Source organism: Leptonychotes weddellii, chromosome 5 (genome assembly GCF_054177405.1).
Source record: "Leptonychotes weddellii isolate Sample4059 chromosome 5, ASM5417740v2, whole genome shotgun sequence".
Taxonomy (NCBI): Eukaryota; Metazoa; Chordata; class Mammalia; order Carnivora; family Phocidae; genus Leptonychotes; species Leptonychotes weddellii.
This window is the reverse complement of record NC_138373.1, coordinates 87158041-87184949: the sequence shown is the minus strand read 5'-3', so window position 1 is coordinate 87184949 and position 26909 is coordinate 87158041. Positions and strand designations below refer to the sequence as shown.

The 26909-nt window shown below is 41.1% G+C and overlaps 1 protein-coding gene across 6 annotated transcripts in view; it reads right to left on the bottom strand.

Moving 5' to 3' along the window:
• Positions 1 to 4492: 4492 nt before the first annotated feature.
• Positions 4493 to 26909, bottom strand: part of SSPN (sarcospan) — a 117183-nt gene continuing 94766 nt past the window's right edge. For 3 of the 6 annotated variants that reach the window (XM_081819065.1, XM_081819064.1, XM_006750462.3), the window contains one exon: positions 20726 to 24982. In XM_081819065.1, the coding sequence (XP_081675191.1) occupies positions 24617 to 24982 (366 nt within the window). In that variant the 3' untranslated portion in view covers positions 20726 to 24616. Of the gene's footprint in view, positions 5040 to 5461; positions 7582 to 13150; positions 15368 to 20725; positions 24983 to 26909 lie in introns of those variants that run through there. The other 3 variants (XM_081819062.1, XM_081819061.1, XM_081819063.1) reach the window with 3 other exon arrangements.

The window sequence follows — 26909 nt, the reverse complement described above, 5'->3', positions numbered from 1 at the left end:
GTTCTCTCTTACTTGACCCATCTGTAGCATTGAACCCAGTTGCTTGGTCCCTCCTCCTTCCAACACTTCATTCTCTTGGCTTCCAGGATGCTGAGCTCGTTGGTCATTCTCCTGTTTTCTTTGATAGTTCGTCCTTGTGTCCTGATACTTAAATGCTGGGTGGCCCCCAGCCTAGTCCTTGGTCCTATGGCTATACTCACTTAGAGATCTCCTCCAATTTCATGGTTTTAAACTATCTTTACACAGATGTCCACTCTCCTTAACTCCACACTTGTATGACCAACCACCTACTTGACACCACACAGTTGTTTCAGTCCTGTCAACCTTAACCTATCAACTTGAACCTGCTCTTCACACGGTCTTCCCTCTCTCAGTAAATGAGAGCTCCATCCTTCCAGCTTCTCAGAGCAAAAACCTTGAAGTCCGGAAGAGAGAACAAAAATAGTAGTTATCTCATAGGGCTATTGCAAAGAGTAAATGAGTCAATATTTGTCAAGATCTTGGAACAGTCCCTGGCATATAATTAGTACTACATAAACTTTTGTTAAATGAGTAAAATTAATATTCATCTTTGGTTCTTCTCATTCTCTCACACCTTGTTATCTCATCATCAGCTAATCTTGTTGGCTCTTCCTTAGAAATATATACAAAATACAGTCACTTCTCATCTCCTCCATTGCTAACCCTTATCTAAGCCATCATTACCTCTTGCCTGGATTATTATAATAGCATCCTAACTGGTCTCCCAGCTCTGCCTCTGCCCTACTTTAATCAATATCAACACAGCAGCTAAAATAATCTTTTTACAACAGAAGTCAGATTGTGTCACCTTTTTGCTCAAGATCCTTCAGAAGCTTCTATTTCACTCAGAATAAAATCAAAAGTCCTTAAAATGCCCTGCAAGTCCCTTCATGCTCTACAAGCCAGATCACGTCTACTTCTCCAAGCTTAACTCTACCACATACCCCCATCCACGCTGTGCTACACCCACACACTTGCCCTTCTTGCTCTTGAATATACCAAGAATGCTCCTGCTTATAATCATTTGTATATTATGTTTTATCTCTGCCTTCATTGCTTTCTCCCAAGTTAGCTGCGTGATTCCCTCTTTCATTTCCTTCAGATGTACTAAATGTCATCTTGTTAGAAAAGCATTGGCCATCCTTTCCACATACAAGGGTAACTGCCTTCTTCACCATTCCCCCATCCCCCTTTCTTGCTTTTCAGGGCTTTGCAAAGTCCTTACATACTCAACATCAGCAACTATTTGTTCGTTCACTTTCTTCCTCAACTATAATGTAGGTGCCATGAGGGCAGGAACTTTGTTATATATCCTACTGTACTTCCAATGACTAGAAGAGTGTTTGACACAGAGCAGACACTCAGTAAATGTTTGTTGAAGAATTAATGAGTGAAGCCCTAAATTAGCCCAAGGAACCCACATTTTGGAAAAATTCTGACACATGAGATCCTTCATATTCAACTTTCGCTGAGGAAAGGAAAAAGATTAATTCTATGAATGTGAGTTAAAGTTGTCCAATTATACCTGGTAAAGGGCCTCTTGCTTGTGACTACTCAAGTGAGAAATGGCTTGTTCATGTGATGCGTCTCCCTCTTTCAAATCACCCTGACATCTGTCCTTGTAGGAACAAAGCTACAAGTGCCCAAAGTACCACCTAGTGGGTGAAGGGCACAGCATGAGCAAAGACACAGACATGAAAAAGTGGGTCTAAAAGCTGCTTTGATGGAAACAGAGTAGATAAAAGAGAATAAATTGTGACAAGAACATGCGGCAACTTGAATGCCAGGCTATAGATTATACAGTCCATGGAACATGGTTAATATTTTAAAGCTCAATTGAATAAATTACTAAAAATTGATTGAGTAATCTTGATGAGTTGTGTTCTAAAGAGAACATAATAAAGATACTCTTCTTGCCTATAGTGACTTCTATTGAAAGAATTAAACACCTTAGACATTTTCAATTTTCTATAATAGCTATATTGAAGTATAATTTATATATAATAAAATTTACCTACTGTTGGGGCACCTGGCTGGTTCAGTCAGAGGAGTGTGCAGCTCTTGATCTCAGCGTCATGAGTTTGAGCCCCATGTTGGGTATAGAGACTACTTAAATAAATAAATAAGCTTTAAAACAAATTTACCCATTGTAAATTTATTAACCTCCAATTAAATGATGGTAGTAAATTTAGAGATGTAAGCAAACATCACATCCACAGATTGAAGAAGTTCTCTTTGTTCTTAGTTTGTTGAGAGTTTTTAATCATGAATGGATATTATGTTTTGTCAAATGCTTTTTCTGTATCTGTTAAGATGATCAAGAGCTGTTTGTCCTTTATATTTTAGGTTTATCTTCAGGTCTTAAACCAGCTTTGCATTCTTGGATAAATCCTACTTTATCTTAACTTTATATATTGCTGGATTCGATTTGCTAAAATAGTGTTAATGATCATTGCATTTGTGTTCATGAAGGTTATTATTGGTCTGTAATTTTCTTTTGATGTCTTTGTTTGACTTTGGTATCAGGGTGATACTAGTAATACTCATAAAATGAACTGGGGAGTATTCCCTCCTCTACTTTCTATAAGATTTTGTGAAGGACTGCTACTATTTCTGTACATTTTAGCCAAAATTCACCAGTAAATTCTCTGGGCCTAGGTCTGTGTAGGAAGATTTTTAATTACTAATATCATTTCTTTATTTGTTATAGATCTATTCCAATTTTCTATTTCTTCCTGAGTCAATTTTGGTAATTTGTTACTTTCTAGGAATTTATCTCATCTAAGTTGTCTAAGTTACTGTTGTACAGTTATTCATAATATTCCCTTATAATCCTTCTTAGTTTCTGGAGGGTTAGTAGTCATAGTCTCCATTTCATTCCTGATTCCATTCCTGATTCTTCTTTTTATCCTGGTCAGTCTACATAAAGGTTTGTGAATTTTCTTGATCATTAAAAAAAAATTGGTTCCATTCATTCTATTCTTCTTGTGTTTTTTATTTCATGGACTTCCGCTCTAATATTTATTATTTACATTTGTCTATTTATTTACTTTTCTTTTCCTAATATCTTAAAGTGAAAGCTTAGGTTATTGACCTAAGAAGCCTTTCTTGTTTTCTAATACAGGTATTTAAAATTAAATTTCCCTCTAAGCACTACTTTAGCTACATCTCTTAAATTTTGGTATGTTATGCTTTAGTTTCATTCAGTTAAAATATTTTCTAATTCTCATTGTGATTTCTTCTTTGAACAGTGGATTATTTAGAATTGTATTTTTAAATTTCCCAATACTTGGGAATTTTCCAGATTTCTTTCTGTCATTGATTTCTAGTTCTGTTGTGATTGGAAAGCATACTTTGTAAGGCCTTAATCCTTTCAAATGTATTGAGACTTGTTTTAGGTCCCAGCATATGGATGATCCTGGTCTAACCACATGTGCTTGAAAGAAGGTACGTTCTGTGTTTTTTGGGTAGAATGTCTCCATATGTCAGTTAGGTTAAGTTGGTTCATAGTGTTGTCAAGTCTTCTATATTCTTTCTTATCTTTTGTCTCATATTTCTATCAATTATTGAGAATGAGGTATTGAAATCTCAAACCATAATTGTTGAGTTTTTCAATTTTATTAGAGTTTATTTCATGCAACTTGAGACTCTATTGTTAGGTGCATTTACATTTATAAGTATTGTATCTTCCCGATGAAGTGACATAGAAGTCTCACCATTTTCCATTTTTAAGATTATATTACCCTGACTCTGAGCTGTTGCCTCAATTTCCTTACAAGTCAAATAGAGTTGATAATACCTATCAGATTGTTGTAACAATGAAGAAGTGCAATGGAGAATCTCTAGCACATTGTTAGGCATATAGCAGGAACTCAATGAATATTAAGCCCCCTTTCATTTTCCCTTCTCTTCATGTTATGGGAATGGGTACAGAGTTGGCTTTGAAAACAATTCTAAAAAGAGCAACTGCTAGTATTACTTTTGTTTCTAGTAAATATTGTTATACTCAATAGGAAAGTGGAACAAAGGTCATTAGGCAAGCTGATCACTGGGAGCATGGCTTTATTTTTCATCACTACAAGCTGCTGGAGAGTAAAGAGTATACTACTTTATTAGTTTCTGTACAGTTTTTGCACACTGTGTCTCTCAATAAATATGAAATCAATCTACCAAACTTTCTTGGGCAACTCATAAGTTATCTCAGTCTTGCTAGAGATATCTCTCTTTAGGTGGTAAAACTAGAAGAACAAAGTGGGAAAGTGTTTACCATATAAATTAAGAAAATTGGAAATTACAATTAAATACCAGTTATCCTTACAGAGGAAGGAAGTGTTTCTGAAGGAGGAGAAGTAGAAGGGGAAAGGAGAGTGAGGGCTTTTGGATGCTGGCAATGCATTTTTTAAAAAATCTGTGTTTGTTATCTGTGCAACACTTTTCTGTTAACGATTAAACAGGACCTTTACATTTTAGGTGCTTTTTATTACATGTTTTATATTCTAGAATTTAAAATTAAAAATAAATAATTTTCTTCAAATGAGTTAAGTGCTAAGGTGGTGATTAGCTGCAGTTCTTGACTAGTAATGATTATAGTTCCCACTTAGTAAGAGCTTACCATGTAACGGGTATCACACATGGAGCTTTACACTCATTATGTCATTTAATCTGCCGTGTACAGAATTATCAGCCATGTACTATTACCATCATTCCAAAGATGAGGACACTGGGGATCTGAAAAGTTCATCATTTGTCTAAACTCCCACAAAGAGGAAGTAGTATAGGTAGAATTAGGTCTCAGGAGTATCTGATTTCAAAGCTGGCCCTCTGCCTTCTGGGACTACTACCAATTTGTGATTATCATACTGACAGAATTTTCCAGGAAAACGCACTTCACGTACTATTTTTGGTTATTTTTACTGACAAATAGAAAAAAAAGTGTTCAAGTATTTACCATAAAAACCCAGGTTGACTGCTACTTCACAGCTTTAAGAAGTCGTCCAGATTGGAGCTGAGAAATACCCCTGAAGAGAAAAGAGATTTTTAGCAATTTTTTGACTTATTAAAATACCTCGTTTTGAGGTATTATGAACAAAATTTTTTATCAAGAAGACAAAATAAATAATAAAATTATTGTCCAATACAAAGTGAACAAAATATGACAAATTTTTGAGAAACTGATGACATATATATATAAGAAAAAACAGTATCCATTTAACCTTAATGCTAGGAACATTCTCCTTCAAATAGTCCAAAAGTTATGATACTGGACCTGCAGATAAGCATACTTCATCCTAACACACAATTTGGCACTGCTGTGAAAAATACTTAGTCCTTTTTATGTAAATGTAATTTATTGGCTTTCAATTTTTAGAACAAATATATTCAAATCACAAAAATGTAAACGTAGTAATAAAAATAGCAATACTTACTGAACACTGAGGATGATGATGATGATGATGATATGCTAGTCACTCTTGTAAGCACTTGACATGCATTCACTGACTTATTTTTCACAATAATACTATAATGTAGGATGTACATTATACATCTGTCTTGATAATACAGATAAGGAAACAGCTACAGAAAGATTACTTTGCTTACCCAAATTTAATATGCTTATGTTGAGGTGCCTGGCTGGCTCAGTTGGTTAAGCATCCTACTCTTGGCTTCAGCTCAGGTCATGATCTCGGGGTCCTGGGATCGGGCCCTGCATTGGGCTCTGAGCTCAGTGGGGAGTCTGCTTGAGATTCTCTCCCTCTGACGCTCCCCACAATTGCTCTCTCTCATGCTCACTCTTTTTCTGTCTCTCTAAAATAAATAAATCTTTTTAAAAATATATGCCTATGTTAAGTAGAACTAGGTTCAAATGTAGCCAATCTGCTACAGATCCTCTTCTCATGCTACAACACTATTATTGTTATAGAACAGAATAGAAACATTATCAACCTTGAAAATGTGCAAGTAAATGCATGGTTGATGGAAACTGGGATTCAGGAAACAGAGAAGTGGTATTGAGGAAATCGTAAGGGTGATTATATACTCATCTTGCTTGGTTAGTGTATTAGTTTTCCACTACTCTATTACCACAGAGTTAGCAACTGAAAACAATACCCATTTATTACCTCATACTTTTTGTAGGTCAGAAGTCTTGGCATAGATTAGCCAGGTTTTCTGCTCAGAGTCTCAACAGGCTGATATCAAGGAGTCAGTCTGTGATCTGATTTTAGGCTGGGGTCCTCTGCCTCCTCACAGTTATTTTTATTTCCTTTAAGATGTCCGTGAGTATTAATTCAGACTAGCTTTTTGTGTTAGTTTCTATGGCTGCAGTAAAAAATTACCAGAAGCGGGGTGGCTTAAAACAACAGAGATTTAATCTCTCACAGTTCGGGAGTCTGGAAGTCTGAAATCTCTTTCACCACACGAAAACCAAGGTGTCAGCAGGACCGCATTCCTCCTGAGGCTCTAGGGAAGAACCTCTTCCTTGCCTCTTCCAGCTCTCCTGGCTGTTGGCATTCACTGGTTTGTGGCCCCACCATACCGTTCTCTGCCTCAGTGGTCACATTGCTTTCTTGTCTTCTGTGTCAAGTGCCTCTCTGCCTCTTTCTTATGAGGATGTATGTGATTACATTAGGGTCCACCCAGATAATCCAGGATAATCTCCCCGTCTCAAAATTCTTAATTTATTCACATCTGCAAAGTCCGCCCCCCCTTCTTTCTTGCCATATAAAGTAACATTCATGGGGTCCACGGATATCTTTGGGGGTCAATATTCAGTCTCCCATACTTTCATTCTTTAGATGTATAATCATTGAGCTAACTTTCCAATGTTTATTCAAAAGAAGGAACTATCTCTGAGGTAAAAATAAAATGTTCCGATCTAATTTATTTAGGGCTCTGGAATCACAGTGAAAGTAAAATATAGGATGGCAGAAAGCACCCACATTTTTCAGAGCTAGGTAGTTCGCTTAATTATAGTAGCTTCTCCTACGATTTTATGTATACTCTCCCTACCTTATTTAGTATTTGACCTCTGGTTTTTTACTCTTTTAAAATATTTTGTCTTCCATTATGTCTTTAAGTTGACAGGGGATAAATATGATGAACTGAATAAAAACATATCTACAAGTAACATGTTTTCATTTATTCTCTGTTAATAGCTACTCTGCTCAAGTCCATCAATTTTCTTCAGACATTAACTTGGTTTAAAAAAAGGTATTTGTTTGACTTTTGTACATATTTTGTGGGTATGCAGTCTCTGTTCGCTTGTAGTCTGAAGAATGCCTCTAATCACTAGGTGTTTAAAACTCCATCCTTTTACAAAAATAATATTATGTCATTTTAGCCATGTTAGACATAATCACAGAATTCATAATGAAAATCACGTCCCCTTTCTCTCATATTTATCTTGCCCTTTCTTAAAATTTTTGAAACAAAAGGAAGAAAGGGAGAAAGTAAGCCACACAGAAAAGGAATATTTGAAGGAGTTTCATAGGTCAACTCCCCAAAACATTTATTTGTCCAAGCTCTTTCATTGACTGGATCTTCCAGGGTGGTGCCAATGTCCTGGAACAAAGAGAGACCACTGTGGTTAAACAAGTGGCTAAAACTGAAGGTTCTCGTCTGAATCTCAGAGGGAGACTTGGTACTCTGTGTAAATATGGATAAACCTCGCCACTTGTAAATTACTGGTTATTGGTTTCTTAAACCAAGTTGTGCCTTGTCTTAATGGATGTGTAAGTTCTGGGGACTCAGTGAGAAAGATACTGTTTTCTCTTTCCTGTGTCAATTCAAAATATCTTAAGATAATGCTCTTTCCTAGTCAATTCAAAATATCTTAAGAGTTGGTTGACTTTGAAAGATTAAAGTCCAACGTGACCTGTGTGTGGATGATGTTGTCCCATTTCAGGCATTAATTTTATAAAAGGGCTTCGAGAAAACACTTGCCTGATTTTCCAACCTAGCCCTTCCTTTTGCATTGCTGAGAAATTGTTCATCCTTCTAAATATCAAATCTGAAGTGACACTGAATTATAAAAACATAAAATATTTTCATAACCTTAACTCAGTTTCTACCCTAACCATGTGTCTTCCTTGCGTTTGTGCATATCTATGCATCTATCATAGTGGGGAATGGGAAGCAAGTTAAACATCATGTCACTTCACTGCTTACTTACACTCTGGTGGCTTCCAAACCATTCCTGTGGCCTACAAGCCCCTCTGCGATCCGACCCCAGCCTACCTCCTCTTCCCTAGCTAGTAGCAGCCTGTTCCTCCAATATTGTGATCAAGCTCTTCTCTTTGTTCTCCTAATGGCCTAACTTTATCCCAGGGCATTAATCTTTGCTGTTGCTTCTGCCTGGAATGCTTTTTTTCCCCATTGCGTGGCTCACTCCTTCTTATTACTGAGGTCCCAGATCACATGGTGTGTCCCAAAAGAGGACTTCTCTTATCATCCCAGTATTACCCTGCCCCTTCACTCTCTCCCATAAGACTGGTCTCCAGAATACTCACCACTATCTAAAATGTTCCACTTATGGGACGCCTGGGTGGCTCAGATGGTTAAGCGTCTGCCTTCGGCTCAGGTCATGATCCTAGTGTCCTGGGATCTAGTCCCTCATCGGGCTCCCTGCTCCGCGGGGAGCCTGCTTCTCCCTCTGCCTCTGTCTCTCTCTCTCTCTCTGTCTCTCATGAATAAATAAAATCTTTTAAAAAATAAAATAAAATAAAATAAAATGTTCTACTTATTTGCTTGTGTTTTCATTATCTGTTTCTCCCACAGGAATGTAAGCTTTATTGATCTCTATACATCTGGTTCCTGGAATGAGGACTATTACAAAGTAGGTATTCCACAAGCATGCACTGGAGAGCTGAATCTTACATCTCCTTCCCTTCTTGCTTTGTTTTTTATTTTGTGACCAAGAGGTACAGGTGTTCTGGAGAAGCTCAGAGCATTCAAAGTGTGGCTTCAGGTATAATAAAAGGTAGCTTAGAGCAGAAGACCAGGGAAGGGCTTGGAGTGCTAGGATCTTGAACACTCGGGGATTTGGTGGTGAATGTTAATACCTGCTCCTCCACCCACCACATTCCCATCCACCCACACCAATCTCAGCTGGCCTCTGACAGCCAAGAGACGTCTTTCTGGTCACCTCTTCCCCTGAAAGACATTTGCAGAATGGGGTACATAAATAATTTAATGACCCAGGTGCTATCGGCCATTTCCGACAGAAGTGTTCAGGACAGGGTGAATAAGCAAGCTGGAAAGATGGCACACACATCTACAGCCGTGTAATATATGCCCTGCCCTGTTCCCGCCAGGAAAGGGGTTGCTTTGCTGAGTCACTCTGGTAAGGCCAGGCAGAGGAGACAGCTGCAGGGACAGCCTCCTTTCTGGAGCTGTTTTCCTTGCCTCAGAGGAGGAGAGCTGAAATGGAAACTTCTAGCTAAATAGGACTGGAAGGTGGGGAGCAGGGACAGCGGTGGTCCTGGCTTTCTGCCCTCAGCTAAATAACTTTTATTATTGCTCAATTCAAGTTTGGTTAAAAGCAGACAGATTGTCTTTTTCCTCTTTTTCCTCCTTCCAGTAGGTGTCCAAAAGTCTAAAAATTGATATAATTTAAAGTTAATGAAAAGAAAGTTCAGCAGCTGCATCGGATTTCATGCCATTCTTTCCCTCGCCTCAGTCTGGCCTCCCCCAGGCCCTGCAGCCTTCTGTTGTGTGGCCAAGGGCACGGCACGGAGCAGAGGAGCCCGTTCCGAGGCCGTGGCAGGCTTCCGTGGCTCACTCCACACTAGCTACTCACTGCGTAGAAGGCAAGTGGGAGTCCGGTCCTTTTCTCAAGTTGAGTAGGTGAAGAATATTTCTAATTGTTCTGGCGGCATGACCGATGCTGGTGCTCATTCCTGTTTTACCTACTGACTCCAAAGTCCTGTGTTTTGAGCTGTGAGTTGCATATTTGATTCCCCCCTCCAATGCAGTGGGGACGGGTAAGCGCTGATGGCTTTGCAAGGAGCTTGCACAACTTACTGGATTCTCCAGTCATCGGGGGTGTTGCGTGTTATTGTTAGTGGTTGTACACAAGACATAGATTTAAAAATCGGAAGCAGCGGAAGGTTTTCCTGCAGCATGTCATTATGTGATACCTCCCAAGTGGTCCACTGCAACCCTACGAAAGGCAAAAGGATTGACAAAACACTGGAAAGATGTGGGGTTTGGTGGCACTGTCCTTCGCTGTTGCAGATCTGGAGCTACAATGAGAAAACTCAGTGCATACTAATTATAGAGAGGCTGATTAGATCAACCAGAGACCAGACTCTAATCTAGAAGTCTTAAGTCTACCGGAGAGCTCTCTAAGAAAGCACATTCTGGAAACTGTTCTCTATTTTGAATGCATACATTAATGGTTTAGCAAATTTATACATTAGGTATAAGAAAAAGGATTTTCCACTGTCACATCAAGCCATGAGTGTGTTGTTTTCCTAAGTACCTGGCCAAACATAATAGAACAGTTCCCTCTTCTTCCATCTTTGGCCCAGATTTTCAGATCAGCTGGGAAACAGGGTTGATAATAGGTAATGATAATGATAAGCATAGATTATGCCCTTAGAATGTTCCAGCACTCTTTCCAGCACATTATAAATATGAAGTCATGTAATTGTCACAACAACCCTGTGGTAGGTTGCTCTTATTACTCTCATTTTATGAAGGAAGGAACTTAGGTATAGAGTAGTTAAGGAATTTGTCCAAGACTCTAGAGCTAGTAAATGGCAGCAAAACCTAGCCTGGGACCCCAGGCAATCTGACCGTTTCTAGAGTCTGTTTTTAACCAAGATAGACAGGAAGCTCCCTTGGGGGTCAGGAAGGTCCTTGCAGGCTCTCAGAGAAAGAGGCTGCTTTGGCCGTCCCCTCAGTATTCCTACTCACACTTATAGCTACTCTTCTTCAAACTCTCGGATCACCACGAATCACCTTTTTCATTTCACTATTTCCATTCCTTCAGGGTCACTGAGGTTGAGAGAGGATGAGTAAGTTTTATTTTATTTTATTATTTTATTCTAAAAAAAAAAAAGCGTAGGAGAAATGTCCCAGAATACACTGGGAATATGAATGTGGAGTTTTTGCCCTGTCCCTGGCCTTGCCTAGCCTCCATAAGAATACTGAGCAGGGGTTTTCCACTTGTCGAAATAAGTGTATAATTGCAGATCGTAATCAAACGGTAAAATATTTTAATTCATATGGCAAAAAATAAAGAAAAACATCGGGGAGAAAAGTTTTGAGCCAAATGTGTACATTAAAATGGAAAAAAAGAGAGAAATTGAGTCGCATGACCTTAAGCAAGTCACTTACCCTCATTTGGGCTTCAGTTTGTTCTTCTATAAAATGAGTGAATTGGACAAGGATTCCTTCCAGCTCTAATATAGATTTTTTTTTAAAAGATTTTATTTATTTATTTGACAGAGAGAGATACAGCGAGAGAGGGAACACAAGCAGGGGGAGTGGGAGAGGGAGAAGCAGGCTTCCCGCGGAGCAGGGAGCCCGATGCGGGGCTCGATCCCAGGACCCTGGGATCATGACCTGAGCTGAAGGCAGGCGCTTAACGACTGAGCCACCCAGGCGCCCCTCTAATATAGATTTTAAAATAAGAAATAAATATTAAGGGAAAGATTTGGGAGTCAACTAAGAGATTTGTAAAACATTTTTTCCCTTTTTATATTTTCCTTATTACAGTAAAACAAATATAATGAATAACTCTTGACTGTAAATAAGCAGATTCAAAATTTAAAACTTATGGGCAGAAAAACATTTCTCCCTTTTGCTTTATGTCAAGGGTCATGACTGCACTGGGAGAGAAATGCACAGACGTTGAGTGTGGATGGGAGTATAATCCAGGGATGGAAGAGAAATATTATCTCTAAAAACACATTTAAAAAGCTGATAATTTCATTTAAAAACCCACCTGAAGCCTAATTGCTCTTACAAAAGAGTACAGGAACCTTCAGTAAATTCTAGACTTCCATACAACCCTGGGGCTTGTCTTGGAGTCACTCTGACCTTCCAACTCTTTTTCATCCAGAACTGCTTTTGTGTCATAGGAGGAAAGAATACAAAAAGCTGCAGGCAGATGTCCAAGGGCTCTTATGCTAATGTCTCTTTGGTCCCCTCCTGCTGGTGGTGGTGTTTCTTCCTCAGCATGAAAGAAAAGCAGAGGAAGAGAATAAACTTGGGGAAGATAGGGAGGTGGTTTGGGGTCAAGTGCGGTGTGGGCCACGTCTCTTTTTTGACGTCAGAGTTCTACTACTGTCAAAGCAATGGGTGTGGCTTGGAGTGTCTGCTTGTGGTCAGATGAGATCCTATTACATTTCTCCTTAAGGCAAGAAAGTCACCTCTCCTCCAACAGGATAGTTTGCTCATGTCTGTATTTAATTTCTATTTTTAATTCACAGGCATGCTGTGAATCCACATCTCGTCTATCTTAGCTCTTCAGAGTACCCAAGATGTCAATTTATAGAACTCTGCATTTAGGTCTAGACAGAGGAGGCTTGCATGTTGAGCCAGCCCCAGGGGTCTCTGGCGCAGGCAATGCAGCCTGCTGGGAACAGCTTTGGACAAGTCTTCTGCAGGTTTTCTCTCTTGGATTCCAGAATGGACCTTGGCTATTTGGACATGGATCCATAAAATTCAAGGACCCCAATTTGCTCTGAACCATTCTGTTTTCACACAGAGGTCCCTACCAGAGTCTTACCAAAATCCTACCCCTACACGGAGCCTGAGTTCCTGGTGCTGGGCAGGGTTCAGCTGGGGGATGGTACGAAAAAAGGACTCTGCCAGGTAGTTTTGAAGTCATATTTATCTGTGCAAACACTTAATTCATAAACCTGCCAGTGTCTCCAAAGCAGGAAGGGTGGGTTTGCCCTTCCCAGTGTGCCTGGCCCACTACTCAAAGCCCTTTGTTACTTTTTTACTCCCTTAAGGGCTACATGAGGTATTTATTATAACCTGTAGTCCCCTGTATCTATGGGAGTAGGTAATATGCCCACAGGATGGCTCTGGGCCCTAAAAATCTTACTCTGGCCCCCACATGTCACTCCTCCAGGTCAGTGAGCCCCGGGGCTCCCAGATACCAGAACTTTGAAGCCCTGCTCCAGTTTGCCCACTGAGTAGAGATCATGGCTGGGGAACAAATATAAGAGAATTATCTATATTGTACTTCCCATGCTTATAAGAGGCAGAGGGATTACTGTTCTGTACTTAGGCTCCAGAATATAGAGACTATTAATTTGTGTGTTTCTTCAAAGTGTTTTGCTCTAGAAATTTTAGAGGCTACCAGTTTTCCTGGTTTCCTAATGTGCTCCTGAATTTCAATTTGTTGACAGTTTATGGTCAACAGTAAACACTTACATAGCATTAATCATAGGCACTGTTTCTAAATCTATTATAGATAATCATCCATTCATTCATTCACTCTTTACACATACACTATGATTATCCTTCAGACAAAGAAACTGAGGCAGGGAGGTACAGAGAGAGTTGGTGGTTTGCTCAAGGCCAAGTATGCCCAAGATTCAAGTGTGGTTCCAAAACCACACTCTTAATGGCCATAATACATGGACTCTCAAACATACATCGACACTGAATTCAAAGGGTCCTTAAAATATCATTCCAAGATTTCCCAAGCCCAGTTAAAGAAGATCATGGTTTTGCATATTATTTTCATGTATGTGCTTAAAATATGTAGTCTATAATGAAAGAATTTTTAAATTTAATTTGTATTTTTTTAAAGATTTTATTTATTTGACACAGAGAGAGAGAGGGAGACTGCAAGCACAAGCAGGGAGGAGGGGCAGAGGGAGAAGCAGGCTTCCCGCAGAGCAGGGAGCCCGATGTGGGGCTTGATCCCAAGACCCTGAGATCATGACTGAGCCGAAGGCAGACACTTAACCAACTGAGCCACCAGGCGCCCCTTAATTTGTATTTTTATTGCAAACTTGAAGTGATAATTTGCTGATATTTCAATTCTACTTTCTAGGGTTGGTCCCTTAACTTCCCTATTTTTGATTCTGTCTCCAAAATTCCTAAGCCAGAAGTATTTTTAGACATAGAAGAGGCTGAGGGACATGTAAGAAAGGACAGCAACACAATTAGAAGTCTGTTGGTTTGGTAAATTCCCACAAATTCTAGTTGGAAGAATTGCTTTTCTTATAGATTTTAGGTAGGTTTTGAAAGAAACCATTCTAGGAAAAGAGTTGTGTACTATTTTATTAATAACCCTTAGATAAGATTATTTAATATTCTATAGAGATAGGGATCTCTTCCATACTTTACACATTCGTGGTTAGGAATTTTTCCCAATGTCTATTCTAAATCCTTCCTACATAGCAAGTTAACATTTTTAAAAATTTATTATTATTATTACTATTTATTACCTTTTTTTTTTTTTTTTTAAGAGAGGGAGAGAGAGAATCTTAAGCAGGCTCCACACCCAGCACGGAGCCCAACACATTCTTGATCTTACCACCCTGAGATCATGACCCGCACCGAAATCAAGAGTCAGACCCCCTTAACAAACTGAGCCCCTGGGCGCCCCAGCACGTTAGCATTTAAAAGGAAAACGGATTTGTAATGACACTTCCATGAGCTCTCTTACACACTCAACTGCCTTCTGAGCTGCTCTTGTAGTATAAAGAGTTCTCACCCATTTTTGAATGCAGATTGTATTCCAATAAAATGGCAACTACCCAATTTTTTCACTTGAGGTCGACTTGAACTCCACCTTGTCTCCTGGAAATGGGAAACCACCGAAGAAGATTTATTCTTACTCTTATTATTTCAAAGCTGGTACCATTTCCAAATTACGTGCCTTACAATTCTGCCCTGTCGTGTAGGCAAGTAGCTTCTGCAAGAAGCTTGAGCTTCAGGGATCCTTGTGGAAATCGCTGTTGGAAAGCCAGAAGGGAAGCGCCCTCGTACTCTCAGCTTTTTCCAACTCACTGAGCGGAACAGGACGAGACGCGAGCCACACGTGCCACGGAACTCAGTGCGGCAACATTTCGCACATGCTCGGGGTGGCTGCTGCCGTCCAGGGATCCATGCGTGGGACTTGGTGGATCGGTCCGTGATACCGCGGTGTTGAGGGAAGTGGCAGGGGCAGCGGTGGCCAGGGGAGACAGCCCCTCAGCTTGTCCCTCCATGCTTCTTAGGTATGCTTCCCAAGGCAGTTGGAGATGGCTGCACTTCACCAAGCTCAGGGAGCCTTTCTGAGAGCTTTGTCGAAGGTCCCCATGTCACGGAGCAGGGAAAGAAATGTGCCTCCACCTGAAACTAATCACGTCGTTGGTCCCAGATGAGAAAACGTCTGCCGCAGAAAGAAAGAAGTAAGAGTCTTCAGGGATCCTTGAAAGACTATGAGATCCACTGGGAAGAGAGCGGGCTGGAGGAGGCTGGCCCCCATCTCTCTCCAGCTCCTCTCCCCAGGGCTGTTCTGGCAGCAGAACCAGATGGAAATGTCACCTAACGCAGAGTGTTTTGTTCATCCTGGTCTACACCCCTGCCTTAGACAGTGAAAACTCCTTGGCAACACCAGGCAGACAGAGCTTCTTTTCATTTTTAATTGAATCCTAAGAAGTATATTTTTTTTTCTAGAGGTGCCAGCTTAAAGTAATTACTAGAATTCCCAACTGGGCTAATCAGAGATTCATAGAAAATAAGATGGAAGAGAAGACCTTACCCAATGGGTTTCTGTCATTCTGCTTCGAAGGCCCTTGCAGTCCAGGGCAGTGATCACCGTTCTTGGCACTGGGGACTCTCAACAGGAGCTTCGAAATAAATCCCTGCCCTGGGAGGGAAGAGAAGCTAATTTTCCTGCCTGGGTATCTCTCCTCTGATGACCAGACACCTTCCATTTTCATCAGCTGTTTATCAAAATCAGATTAGTGAAAGAATCATCCAATCAGCATTGTGTATGCCTGTCTCAATCTTGAATTACAAATGACTCTCTCATGGGCTGCTCGAGCAAAGTACCATGACCTGTAGATAAACCAGGCTTTGTATTTCCTGCACCTTGTCCTGAACTTATGATTCCCCCAAAGACAACAGTCATTAAGTCTTGTTGTTGATTATTGATCTGAGTAAGATAGGTGAGGCCAGCTCCATGGGGGCTGTGGCTATGTGGGTAAGAGAGTCTATCTTTGTGATAAGTCATAAGTCACTAATGGGTTATTTTGAGCTCTCCCAAGTGGAAGACAATGGAGCATTTAGTAGGTTGTGCAGTTACGTAAGACATCTCTTTCCAAACAAAGAGGAGGCAGGATACCCAGCCAAAGGCTTCAGCACAGGAGGCTGTGTGGTCTGGTGGTTCCAGGGAGAGATGTGGGGCCAGGCCTTCCTGGGTTCAGCTACCAGCCGAGACTCTGACTCAAAGGGAGCAGAGCCAAGTCTCTTGGCTTGAGGCGGATAGACTATAAAACCCAGGAGAGAGAAAACCGCAGGTCTGTGCTCAAGGACTCTGGGGGAAAAGCACATTTTGGAAATTAAAAAAAAAAAAAAAAAGATCACCCTGTTAAGTTACAATTTGGGACTTTTTCAACAAGAAATGAGCATTTTTCTTGCTTATTGCCTGACACGTCCTCTTCTGGGCAGCAGTGTGAAGCCAAGCCAGTCTCTGAGGGTGTTCTGTGTGGGATGAATAGAGAAGCCCGGGGGTCTGAGCAAAGTTAGTCAACCTTGGTGAGTTGTCACAAGTAATGCTCAGGGAGCCGGGCACTAGGGGCAGAGAGGTTCTGCATGAATTCTTCCCACCACCATCCCCCCCGTACTTTTTTTTTTAACTTATTTACTCATTCTGCCTTCCACAGTAAAATGCCCTCTGAAATCGTGGGAGGAAAAACCCCTTCCCTTAGACTTCTGGATGCTTCCCTTTAGCCAGTTTGAGCCGAGATTTGCTCAGCTGTAACCAGCAGCTGGTTCAGCTGCAGACCCACACAGGTTCGTTCCCAAGCCACAGCCGGAGTTGGGGCTACTGGGAAATGTTCTCCGAGTCTCACCAGCTCTGTGACCATGACTCTTCTGGTCAGACAGAGTAGGTAGCTACCTACATGACTGAGTTTGAAGGACTACTGGGCGGGTCCCCCCTCCCCCATCATGCCTCATTTTTCTGGACCTGAAAAGCTTTCTGATCTTCAGCAAAATCCTACTACAAGGAAAAGAATATTTATGGGGATCTCCCTATTTAAGGTTTTAACCCTGAGCATTTGAGTTAACAATACTTGGGTTGATTGTCATAGAAGTGGGACAGGGGATGGGAGAGGGGTGGATTTTGCTGTGGGAGGAGGTGGGCGAGGGGCAGCAGTCTCTTTGGAAGGGTAGAAAGAGCCCAGGAGAGGAGAGACATAAATCCCAGAAATGGAGGTGGTGTTCTTGGTCACTTTATCCAGAACTGTCCAAAGCAATTTTAAAATCTCTTGGTAGGTGGGTGTGAGGGTCACACCAGGATGGTTGCTATTCCTCTAACTCAAGCTAGGCCAAATGGAATCTAGGTTTTCACTTGTGATTACCTCATCTGGACCCCAAATATGTTGATGATGTCATTCCTCCTGCATTTGCCTGAGTGCATATTCCCAGCCATTGGTTAAATAGTCATGTTCGGTGTCCCTGGGCCTAAGCTTCCATATATGAAAATACAGTAAGCTCTCTCTCTCTTTTTAATTGTAATCTAGAAAAAAAAATAAATAAAAACTTAAAAATCGACTCCGGTCCAAAAAGGTACCTGAGGGGTCATTGTTTATTTTGTAAGAATACATGAATTCTATCCTGAGTGAAAGAGTAATTAAAAATAATCCACTGATGGGTGCCTGGGTGGTTCAGTCGGTTAAGCATCTGACTTGATTTTGGCTCAAGTCATGATCTCAGGGTTGAGGGATTAAGCCTGTGTCAGGCTCCATGCTCAGCAGGAAGTCTGCTTGAGATTCTCTCCCTCTGCCTTTGCCCCTCCCCCCCCCACTCTTTGTCTCTCTCTAAAATAAATAAATAAATAAATCTTAAAAAAATCCATTGAGGCTAGTGACAACTTTTTTTTTTTTTTAAGATTATTTATTTATTTATTTGACAGAGAGAGACACAGAGAGAGAGGGAACACAAGCAGGGGGAGTGGGAGAGGGAGAAACAGACTCTCCACTGAGCAGGGAGCCCGATGTGGGTCTCAATCACGGGACCCCGGGATCATGACCTGAGCCGGAGGCAGACGCGTAATGACTGAGCCACCCAGGCGCCCCAAGGCTAGTGACAACTTTAATCACATAATTTTCAGACTCTATTTCTTCTGTCTCTGATAATTCACTGCGGCCAGCACACCATGTTCAGGCCTTCCCTGGGTCACCAATAGTCCCTAAAACACGTGCCTAGGAAGATGTAGGGAGACCCGTTGGGAGTGGCTTGCATGAGATGACAGGCATCTTCTCTGCTCAGAAGTGCCACGGCCCCTGTGGGCCTTGAGAGTCATCCTCGTGCTTCCCGTAGTCATACCTGGTCAGGCGAAGACAACACAGTGTGCCCTGTTGAGAAAAGGGGGCTGGACGGAAAGTCAGAATCAGCAGAGCACCACACCCAGAGAGAGGTGTAGTCCTAAATCTCCAGGTTCAGAGACCCCGGAACCGCCCACGGACATCTCACTGTTCAGCTCCCTCATCGGGCGTTAACCGAGCCACCTCCACGATTCCTGGCAGCAGTAGGTAGGGCCAGACCCCCTCTCGGAAGCCTCTGCCTCCTTCTCCAGCCGGCTTCCGCGTGGAAGGGGCAGAACCATCACAGGTGCCACAGATGAATCTCCAGGCCTCCGCATCCCCCCTGCGCCAGCCAGAGAGCCTTGTTAAACAGTAAGACTTCATGTCTCAGCTGAAATCTGTGTATTTGGATTATGGCCTTACTATCCGCTTTTTCCCCAAGAATAACAGATGAGTATATGTCCCACAACCCTTTGATTAAAGGATCTTTCTGATGACCTTCCCAAACAAACAACAACAAAAAAAAGACTTCCTCTAAGAACCCATGCTTTGGAAGGGATCAGGAAACACATATAACTATGTGCTGGAAAGAAATGAAAGAACGAGGTGTTGTGTCCAAGCTGGCATCCCCATACAGTTTCATTTTTTTTTTTTTTTTGCCTACAATCTGCATTTTAAAAGTAAAATAGCCAATATTGGTCCTGTACTTCATAAAGACTAACTTATAAAAGATGAATCTGTCAAATGAAAAAAAATAATTTATAACTATTATGAATTACAAAGAGAGATAGACTCCATCAAGGGAGGAAGTAGATTTCTGACTGTATGATTTTAATAACTTGCCACAGATTTAAAGATTCGTATGAATGTTCTCGTACCCAACCTGGAGAATGAAGCTCTAGGTGGTATTTACTGACCATGCTCGAAAATAGACCTTTTTATGATTCTTGAATGAGAATCAGTGACCCACAGAGTCAAGCATACCAAAGGTGGTTGATGGTTTGTTTTTAAATAAATGAGGGGTTGTACATCACAACCTAAAATACAGGGGACTGATAATGTACGAAAGCTCAATAAAGTTTCATTTTAAAATGTTGGGGTTAAGCACGCTTCTATCAAACTAAATTCGAAGTGACATGAAAATCAGGAGAAATGCCTCAGCTTCTACTTCTCCCTGAGAGAAGATCTGAGAAAAGATGGCCCCATTTGGGAAACACCCAGCTGTGTAAACCAACAAATAGGGATCCAGCCAGCACATAATTCTGTGCGCTATCATCCGTAAGAGTTGGCGCTATCTTACTTTAAAAGCAGAATTTCTGTTGGCAGTCCCTTTGATAATGTTCCTGGCTTATAAAAAGGGAGTCAAAGAAGGGGATAGCAAAGCAGAGCTATGTTTCTAGTTGGATGTGGGGACAGGAGAGGCAGGACAGGCTATGCAGAACCCAGCTAAGGATGGAAGAAACCAAATGTTTCTTAAGCTCTCTCTGAACCAGTCACTTTGCTAAGTGCTATTTCATTTAACTTTCCCCATGGTACTGTGAGGCAGTTATGTTTTTCTCCACTCTGTAAATGAGGAAACTAAACATGAAATGGTTTGTCAAAAGTCACACAGCCACAAAGTGGCTGTCAGATTTCCACCCCTAGGACCTGCAGCCCTAACACTAAGGATAGGAAATCCACCTCAGAGAGTGTATCCTAAGTCATGATTCCATTCTTCTTCCATCCTACAAGCTTTTCTAACTCGAATAAACAGAAAGGACCACTGCATTGTACGGTATCATCAACTATTTAAATTGCCTCAGAGTTCATAAGAAGCAGTCCTTGCATTCAGATTTGGAATGGAATTGGGCCGTCTGTTTTTCTGTATAATTAAATGTAGGATATGATTGAACATGTGGCACTCAAACATGTATTCCTTTCTCTAGGCCAAGCTTTACTGACATTAATAGATATAAATTAAGAATCAGCATTCCAAGTACTTTCTACAAGATTTTTTTCAGCTCCGGCTCTCTCTGGCCCGGGGAGCATTTATAACCTTGACTTCCACAGTGGGTGCCCTGTACCAAAACAGAGACAGTCACTGGAACAAAGGAGTCAAAATGAACATTAGTTCTCATCTATCCCCAAACCGGAACTTTGAAGCCAACACTCATCTGAGAGATTTTATGTATACAAGTTCATGTGTAATGTACTTCAAAACACATCCAAACAAGGTGTTTTCAGAGATTATGAAAATTTTATTAACAAAGAAAATCTGCATATGTGCATCCCGTTGAAAAACAACCACCTCAAACATGTAGAAAGCACTTTGTTTTCTATTCACTGTTTCATCAACACCAGAAAAATGCAATCGCAACACCAAAATGCAGACCAATATTTTTGAAGGAGATGATCATTTGAGATAATAAAGTACTAGAAAATCAGAGGAAAAGAATCAAGGTATCCATTTCACAGGCTGAAACACTGAGCCTGCAGCCAAACAAATGTTTCCACTGGGAGTCAATCTATTTGGCAGCAGCTCTTTTTAACACTGTCCTGAAGACCCCGTGTACATCCAGAAATACGACCGAGGTCTTAGAGTTCAGTAAAAACCGACAGTCAGCACGACTGACAGAAGTTAATGGTGACCTAGCAATAGCTCAGAGGCAGTCACTGGAAAACGGAAAGGTGAGCTTCATGACAGGTTAGGATTGGTTTTTCAGGGCAACTTCGAAGTCTGTTCCTGATTCAATAAGCGCCCCACCGTTGTCCTCCAGAACCTTCCTTGGATACCCTCTGCCCACCCTTTACTAAAAATCTATAAACATATTCCAGATACAGTGCATGCAAGGAGGCGAAGAACAAGAGCATTTAGAGATTCTGATGTCCCGGCTGTGAATAGAAAACACACGTATAATGGGTCCTCCCTGTCAGAACCCCTCCAAAGAGATCATATAGACGTTTAATTCAAAGAGGGGGGCAAAAGTCAGGCCTGTTACTTGACTACAGTTTCTAGGGCCTGGTGCAGCTATATTTTTAGGCTCGGCTCCAAGGAGCTGCCTCCACAAATTTGGGCAGAACGAGGGAGGCACAGATGGTGGTCACGTGAAGGCACAGACCGATCTAGTGGGCTCGGTGACAGCGTCTGTACGTTTAGGCTGCTGTATTCCTCCTATTTCAAGGACTGCCAAGTCCCGGCAGTTTCCCCTTTCCAAAGTCTTGATTCATTTCATTCTCCTGAAGGAGGTGGGAGAGGAGGAGGATTGCACAAATCTTACTGTTTTATGGTTTAGAAGAGACAGTCACCATCTTGGCTCCTTGTCAGTTTTTAAATGTAACATTTTGCTAAGTGTAAAGCTGTGTATCTGTTCCTTTTCTGTTGCCATTATTGTAACTTCAATATTTGCAAAACACAACCTCAAAATACTTTAAATCCAGGGCAAAGCAGTTTGTTATTCATGCAACACATTTCTTACATGTATCAATACTCAGTGAGTTCACAGCCTAGGACTCCTGTCTTGGTTTCTTTCCTGTTTTGTTTGTTCCTTCTTTTACTTATGATTATTTTTTTTCCTTCGGAGATTTAATAATGATTTAATTACACAATAGCAAAATCCCCAATTTATATATATGCATGTATGTTTGTATATATATATATATGTATGTATACATATACAAATATATATACTGATTATTAGCAAAGTTATGTCAGTCCTGCCTGATGGCACTGTTTAGAAAAAGAAAGCACATAAGCTAAAGTTATTCTACCCTTTGAAATACCTTGTGAATCATTTGTAAAGCATCGAGCACCTTGGTGTTGTATAGAATTTTAATTTTTCTAATATAAAACCTGTAGTGTTTGCTATAAAAAGTTGTTGAAGGAAGTCAGGGTGTGCTTCCAGTGGTGCCTGATTCATAGCAATTAGCATTCAATCACGAGTTTCTCACTCTTCTTTACAGAACAGCTACAATATTTCAGATTCGCAGCCATTTTCTTCTTTATGCAGGAAACTGTCCAAATCAGAATGGACTCAGTTATTGGGTTTTGTTTTTTTTTTAACAGCGCACAGAGTATTTTTCAGGTCGTCATCAGGATGCTTGGTGTTCTCTCGCTATAGTTTTTGTGTGTGATCAAACCTCTGCCCCCAGGGTTTTATCCACTAAGCCCTCCAATGTGAATTCTTGGCCTGAGCTCATGTGCAGGAAGGCCATTTTTAAAGCGAGTCAATACATAAAAAAGATTTTCACATCTGTTAATCAGGTGTTTTATCTGGGGAACATAAAAGCTATTTACAATCCTCCAACTTACCGACTTAATGTTTTTCTTTTTACTTGGATATTTATATTGTGTAGAAACTGACACCACTGTCGCAATCAATGGGATTGTTCGACTATCTTCTAAGGCAAACAAGAAAATGCTTTTCTTTTAGGTTTGAAATTCATGACTAGTGGAGTCTATCAATAGGCAATGTGGAGAGGCAAATTCATCTCCATTATTATCTTGAATCTCTGATTTCAATAGAGCATGCTAGTAGAGAAAGATCTTGATAACATTTATGCTGCATGAATTTGCATTCTGAGCTCCGTCCTTAAGACATGGATATTGTTCAGAACTTGATAATAAGAGAGAGAAGACTCCCATCATAGGGTACTTGTGCTTTTTTTCAAAGTCACGGTAACTTAAAAACAAAACAAAATAAAAACTACTTTCCAAGTCAGCGGGCAGATGCTCAAGTCAGGACTTCAAAACAGGAGTTGAAGTCTCTGGGTGGACTGTGCATAGAAGTCAATAATAGGATAACATATCAGATACACTTTTATGAATGGAACGCATTGGCATTCCCAATCTTCCTCAAAAGTACTTAGCTGCCAAGAGAGATACTTCACAACATATCACAAATGTGCTATTTGTACAAACGTTGCCCATTACAAATGCTCTTGTTTTTGTTTAAATGAATATTTTTAACCTGAGCTATTAATAAAAAAATTTTCTCTTCTCCCTTGTAAAGCTTGGCTTTCAGAAGAAAGAATCTTTAAGCCTCCTCTCTTGTGAGAGTAATTTCTCTGATGGTGCTATGTAAGAACAGCCAGGGCTCATTAAGTAGGCTTCGGAGCATAATTATAATTAACAATTAGGTAGAAATTAGTTTTAATGATTTGTTTTAGATGATAGAATAGAAGCATAATGTAATTATTTTTGAGCCTTCTACATCATTAAGAATACAACTACCACCAACTTTCAATTATTGAGAAGCAGACAATCATCCAAAGCATTTAGTTAGGGATCCACTTGCAGAGCCAAACTAAGGGGGCTGAGGGGAAAAGGGCCTTGGCCCCAGCCCAGGTGTTTATAATTATTCAGCCTTTGCGAAGTCTCTTCCTTTTCTACTGGGCACCTTCAAGCTGTTTCATGCCTTGGAGACATCTCTACCAGGGAAAATAGAGACTCAACCTGGCTGTTCAGCTCTTCCCCACCCCCTGCCTTTCTCTAAGACAGTGGAGATAAGGCGGGGGTGTGGGTGGAAAGTTCTGGAAAAGACGGCACAATTTAGCAAGTGGGCCTGAAATGCCAATTCACGCTATAAACTGAACTCACAGGAAAGAAGATTGTACAAATGATGAATAAAATGAAGACAGGTTTCCCCCACTTTCCGAAAGTTTGCTTTGTGCCACTTTGCTTTACAAAATAGCCATGTGAGTACCAGTTTTCGCTAACCGAAAGAAATCGGAAGAATTTTCACTTCTACAAAACAACTTCTTCGCTTTACACCATTTCGGTTTATGAAAGTTTGCATGGGTGGGAATGCTCTACTTTCAGACAGCGGGGGAAATCTATACGAGGAGGAAATTCCAGGCAGCAAGGATAGACGCATGCCGTTCTTTCCCTGTTCCGTGTTCCTTTAACGTCTCAAAGTCAATTTGGATCTGATTTTCCCTGTAAAAGGTTTTTTAAAATACTATAGAAACCTGAAGAGATGCTTTTATTTCCTGAAAAATACAAAAATATTCCTTTAGAACAGTAACTATTAGTTATTACTGTCAAAAGTTTCTCTCTCTCTTCCTCCTTTCTCTTTTTTGACCTCAGCTAGTCAGTGGGCTGATTGCTCTCCCACCTTCGAGCAAGAACGCTAGACCTTTTGCTGCCGGCCTTCGGAAGCCGTGAGGGAGCACATTCTGACACCGACGTAAAAAACCTGGTACCTGTGTTTCCACATCACGAAGCAGGCCAGCAAGCACACGAGGCCGCAGAGCAAGTTAAGAATCATCTGGGTGAGTAAGAACAGTTTGAACGTGCTCGTGATGCTGGTACAGTCGGTCACATCCCTGTACACAAAGGTCCGGCCGAGGGGCTCCTCAGAGGGCAGCTTGCAGTGACAGGCGTCGAGAGCCAACCCGCAGGAAAACTGGGTGAGCTGCGAATAGTGGTGGGCGGCAAAGGCCACGGCCAGCACGCAGACCGTCAAGCCCCCAGCACTCAGCAGGAAATACAAGAGCTGCGGGAAAGCAGAAGAGAACCTTGCCAGTTACAAAGAACATTGGATGACTAGCTAATTCATCGAAGCTGTGCTTTCTCTTCTCTCATCAGGAAGGTCCCAAGGGAGGGGCTCTTCTTGCCTCAGAAACGGAGTCCTCAAGACAGAGGAATGGTTCCATGTTGATTGGATAGTGAGCAGTCCTTACGCCCTGATCCTATGTTTATTTGCCATACAGATGTCGGGTGCATTTCATACATTGCGCCAACAATGTTAGCTTGATTGTGGGTTGTTTGTGGATGTGGATACCAGTTTAAGTGACTCCCAAGCATGAGAACCAGCCCTGAAAGGCAGGCTTTTTGACTTCAGAAACTGCTCATCTGAAGATTGCAGAAAGACTGGGAAGTAAAGAACACGTTTCTGCAATGTAAACACTGTGTTGGCCAGAGTTCGCAGTGATTGATCAACTGGGTTAATAAAAATGACAGTGTTCAATATAGTGACTGCCAACCTGTGTCCAGGAATGCCAGGATCCACAGTCAGAGGTTGCTGGGAAAAAAAATTATGGTTCCAGAAGGTAGACAACTGGATGTCAGCTTTATCACCTACAAGTCCCAACCCAAGTCTACCTATAACCATGTAGTTCCAAGCATAAAAATAAACCCTAAATGGCCCTTCAGTTGCCAAGAGATTCTGAACACTGTTGGCCTACGTGATAGCCTTGTGATGGAAAAGTCAGGTTCAAGATCTAAACTCTGCTGCTGAAGAACCATGGAATCCCTGAACAGGACATTTAGCTTACACCTGAAATGTGTTGATCAAAAATTGTGAGTGCTTGTTGACACAGTCACAACATAAAGCATTTTATAGAACAAGAAATGTTCCTGGGATTGCACTGACCTACTGGAAACATTTCTCTTCATGGTCCCACCTGCTGAGGGTCTAGATAAGGAACAGAGTCCCTAGCTGTTGGAACTAGTGTACTGAACCCAGTTCTTTGTGTGAGATTTGCATACCACCGTCAAAAGTTTCTTGTAGAGCAGTTCTGGTGAAGGTGAACTCCTCAAAGTAAGGGTAGTCCTACTCATGTCCAGGTTCAGATTAAAGTAGCTCTAAAAAGATTATGCACTCCCTCCACTTCCAATGATCTGTCATTTAAAATAAAAACACATATCTAAGATTCTAAAACATGGGTACAAAAGTCCTCCAAGTGAGTGATTCTCCACACAGTGACAATTTCAAGTGCTTTCAAGTCTTAAATATAGAATACTTAAAAAGGTGGTTTTTTTCTTTCTTGTGTGTGTGCATGTGTGCTGGTGCCCTAATCATGTGTCTAGTTTGCCTGAAGCTTGACTGAGGGCATAGGAGGAAGGTGGAACTCACTGGCTAAACCATCTTGTCTTAGCATGTCTACACAACCAAGGAGTGCCTAGCCTCTCTGGATCGTCCCATCAAAGACATCATAAACACACACACTCTTCTTCCTCTTCAAATCACTTGAAGAATTGTCAGTTGGAACCCACCTGTTTAATCTGCAAAACAGTTTATTGCAATGTCTTCTATCTCAGGGACACAACAAGGAGAACTTCTATTTAACACGTTTAGTCTCCCTTGGAGGAAGGGAAGCAGATAAATCCAAGTAGGCACCGTTAAAAATTTAAAAAGGAAAGATTCAATGTGTTATGTTGAATATATCCCCTCCCTAAATTTTCAGTGGCCGTATTTTCTGCAAACACTATAGTGCTCAGGCTAAAGAGTATGAATTTATTTTTGTGGGAACATTGGGGCAGAATATTTGAAATATTCTGGGTGGTTCTGAAATCTTTGGACCTGACGATCGACTTCAAACTCCTGACACTAAGAGCCAGGTTAAAGTGTGCCCATCAGAGCCGTGTTTCCAGTGCAGGCAGCATGGAACTGGGAACTATTTGCTTTGGGGATGTGGGTA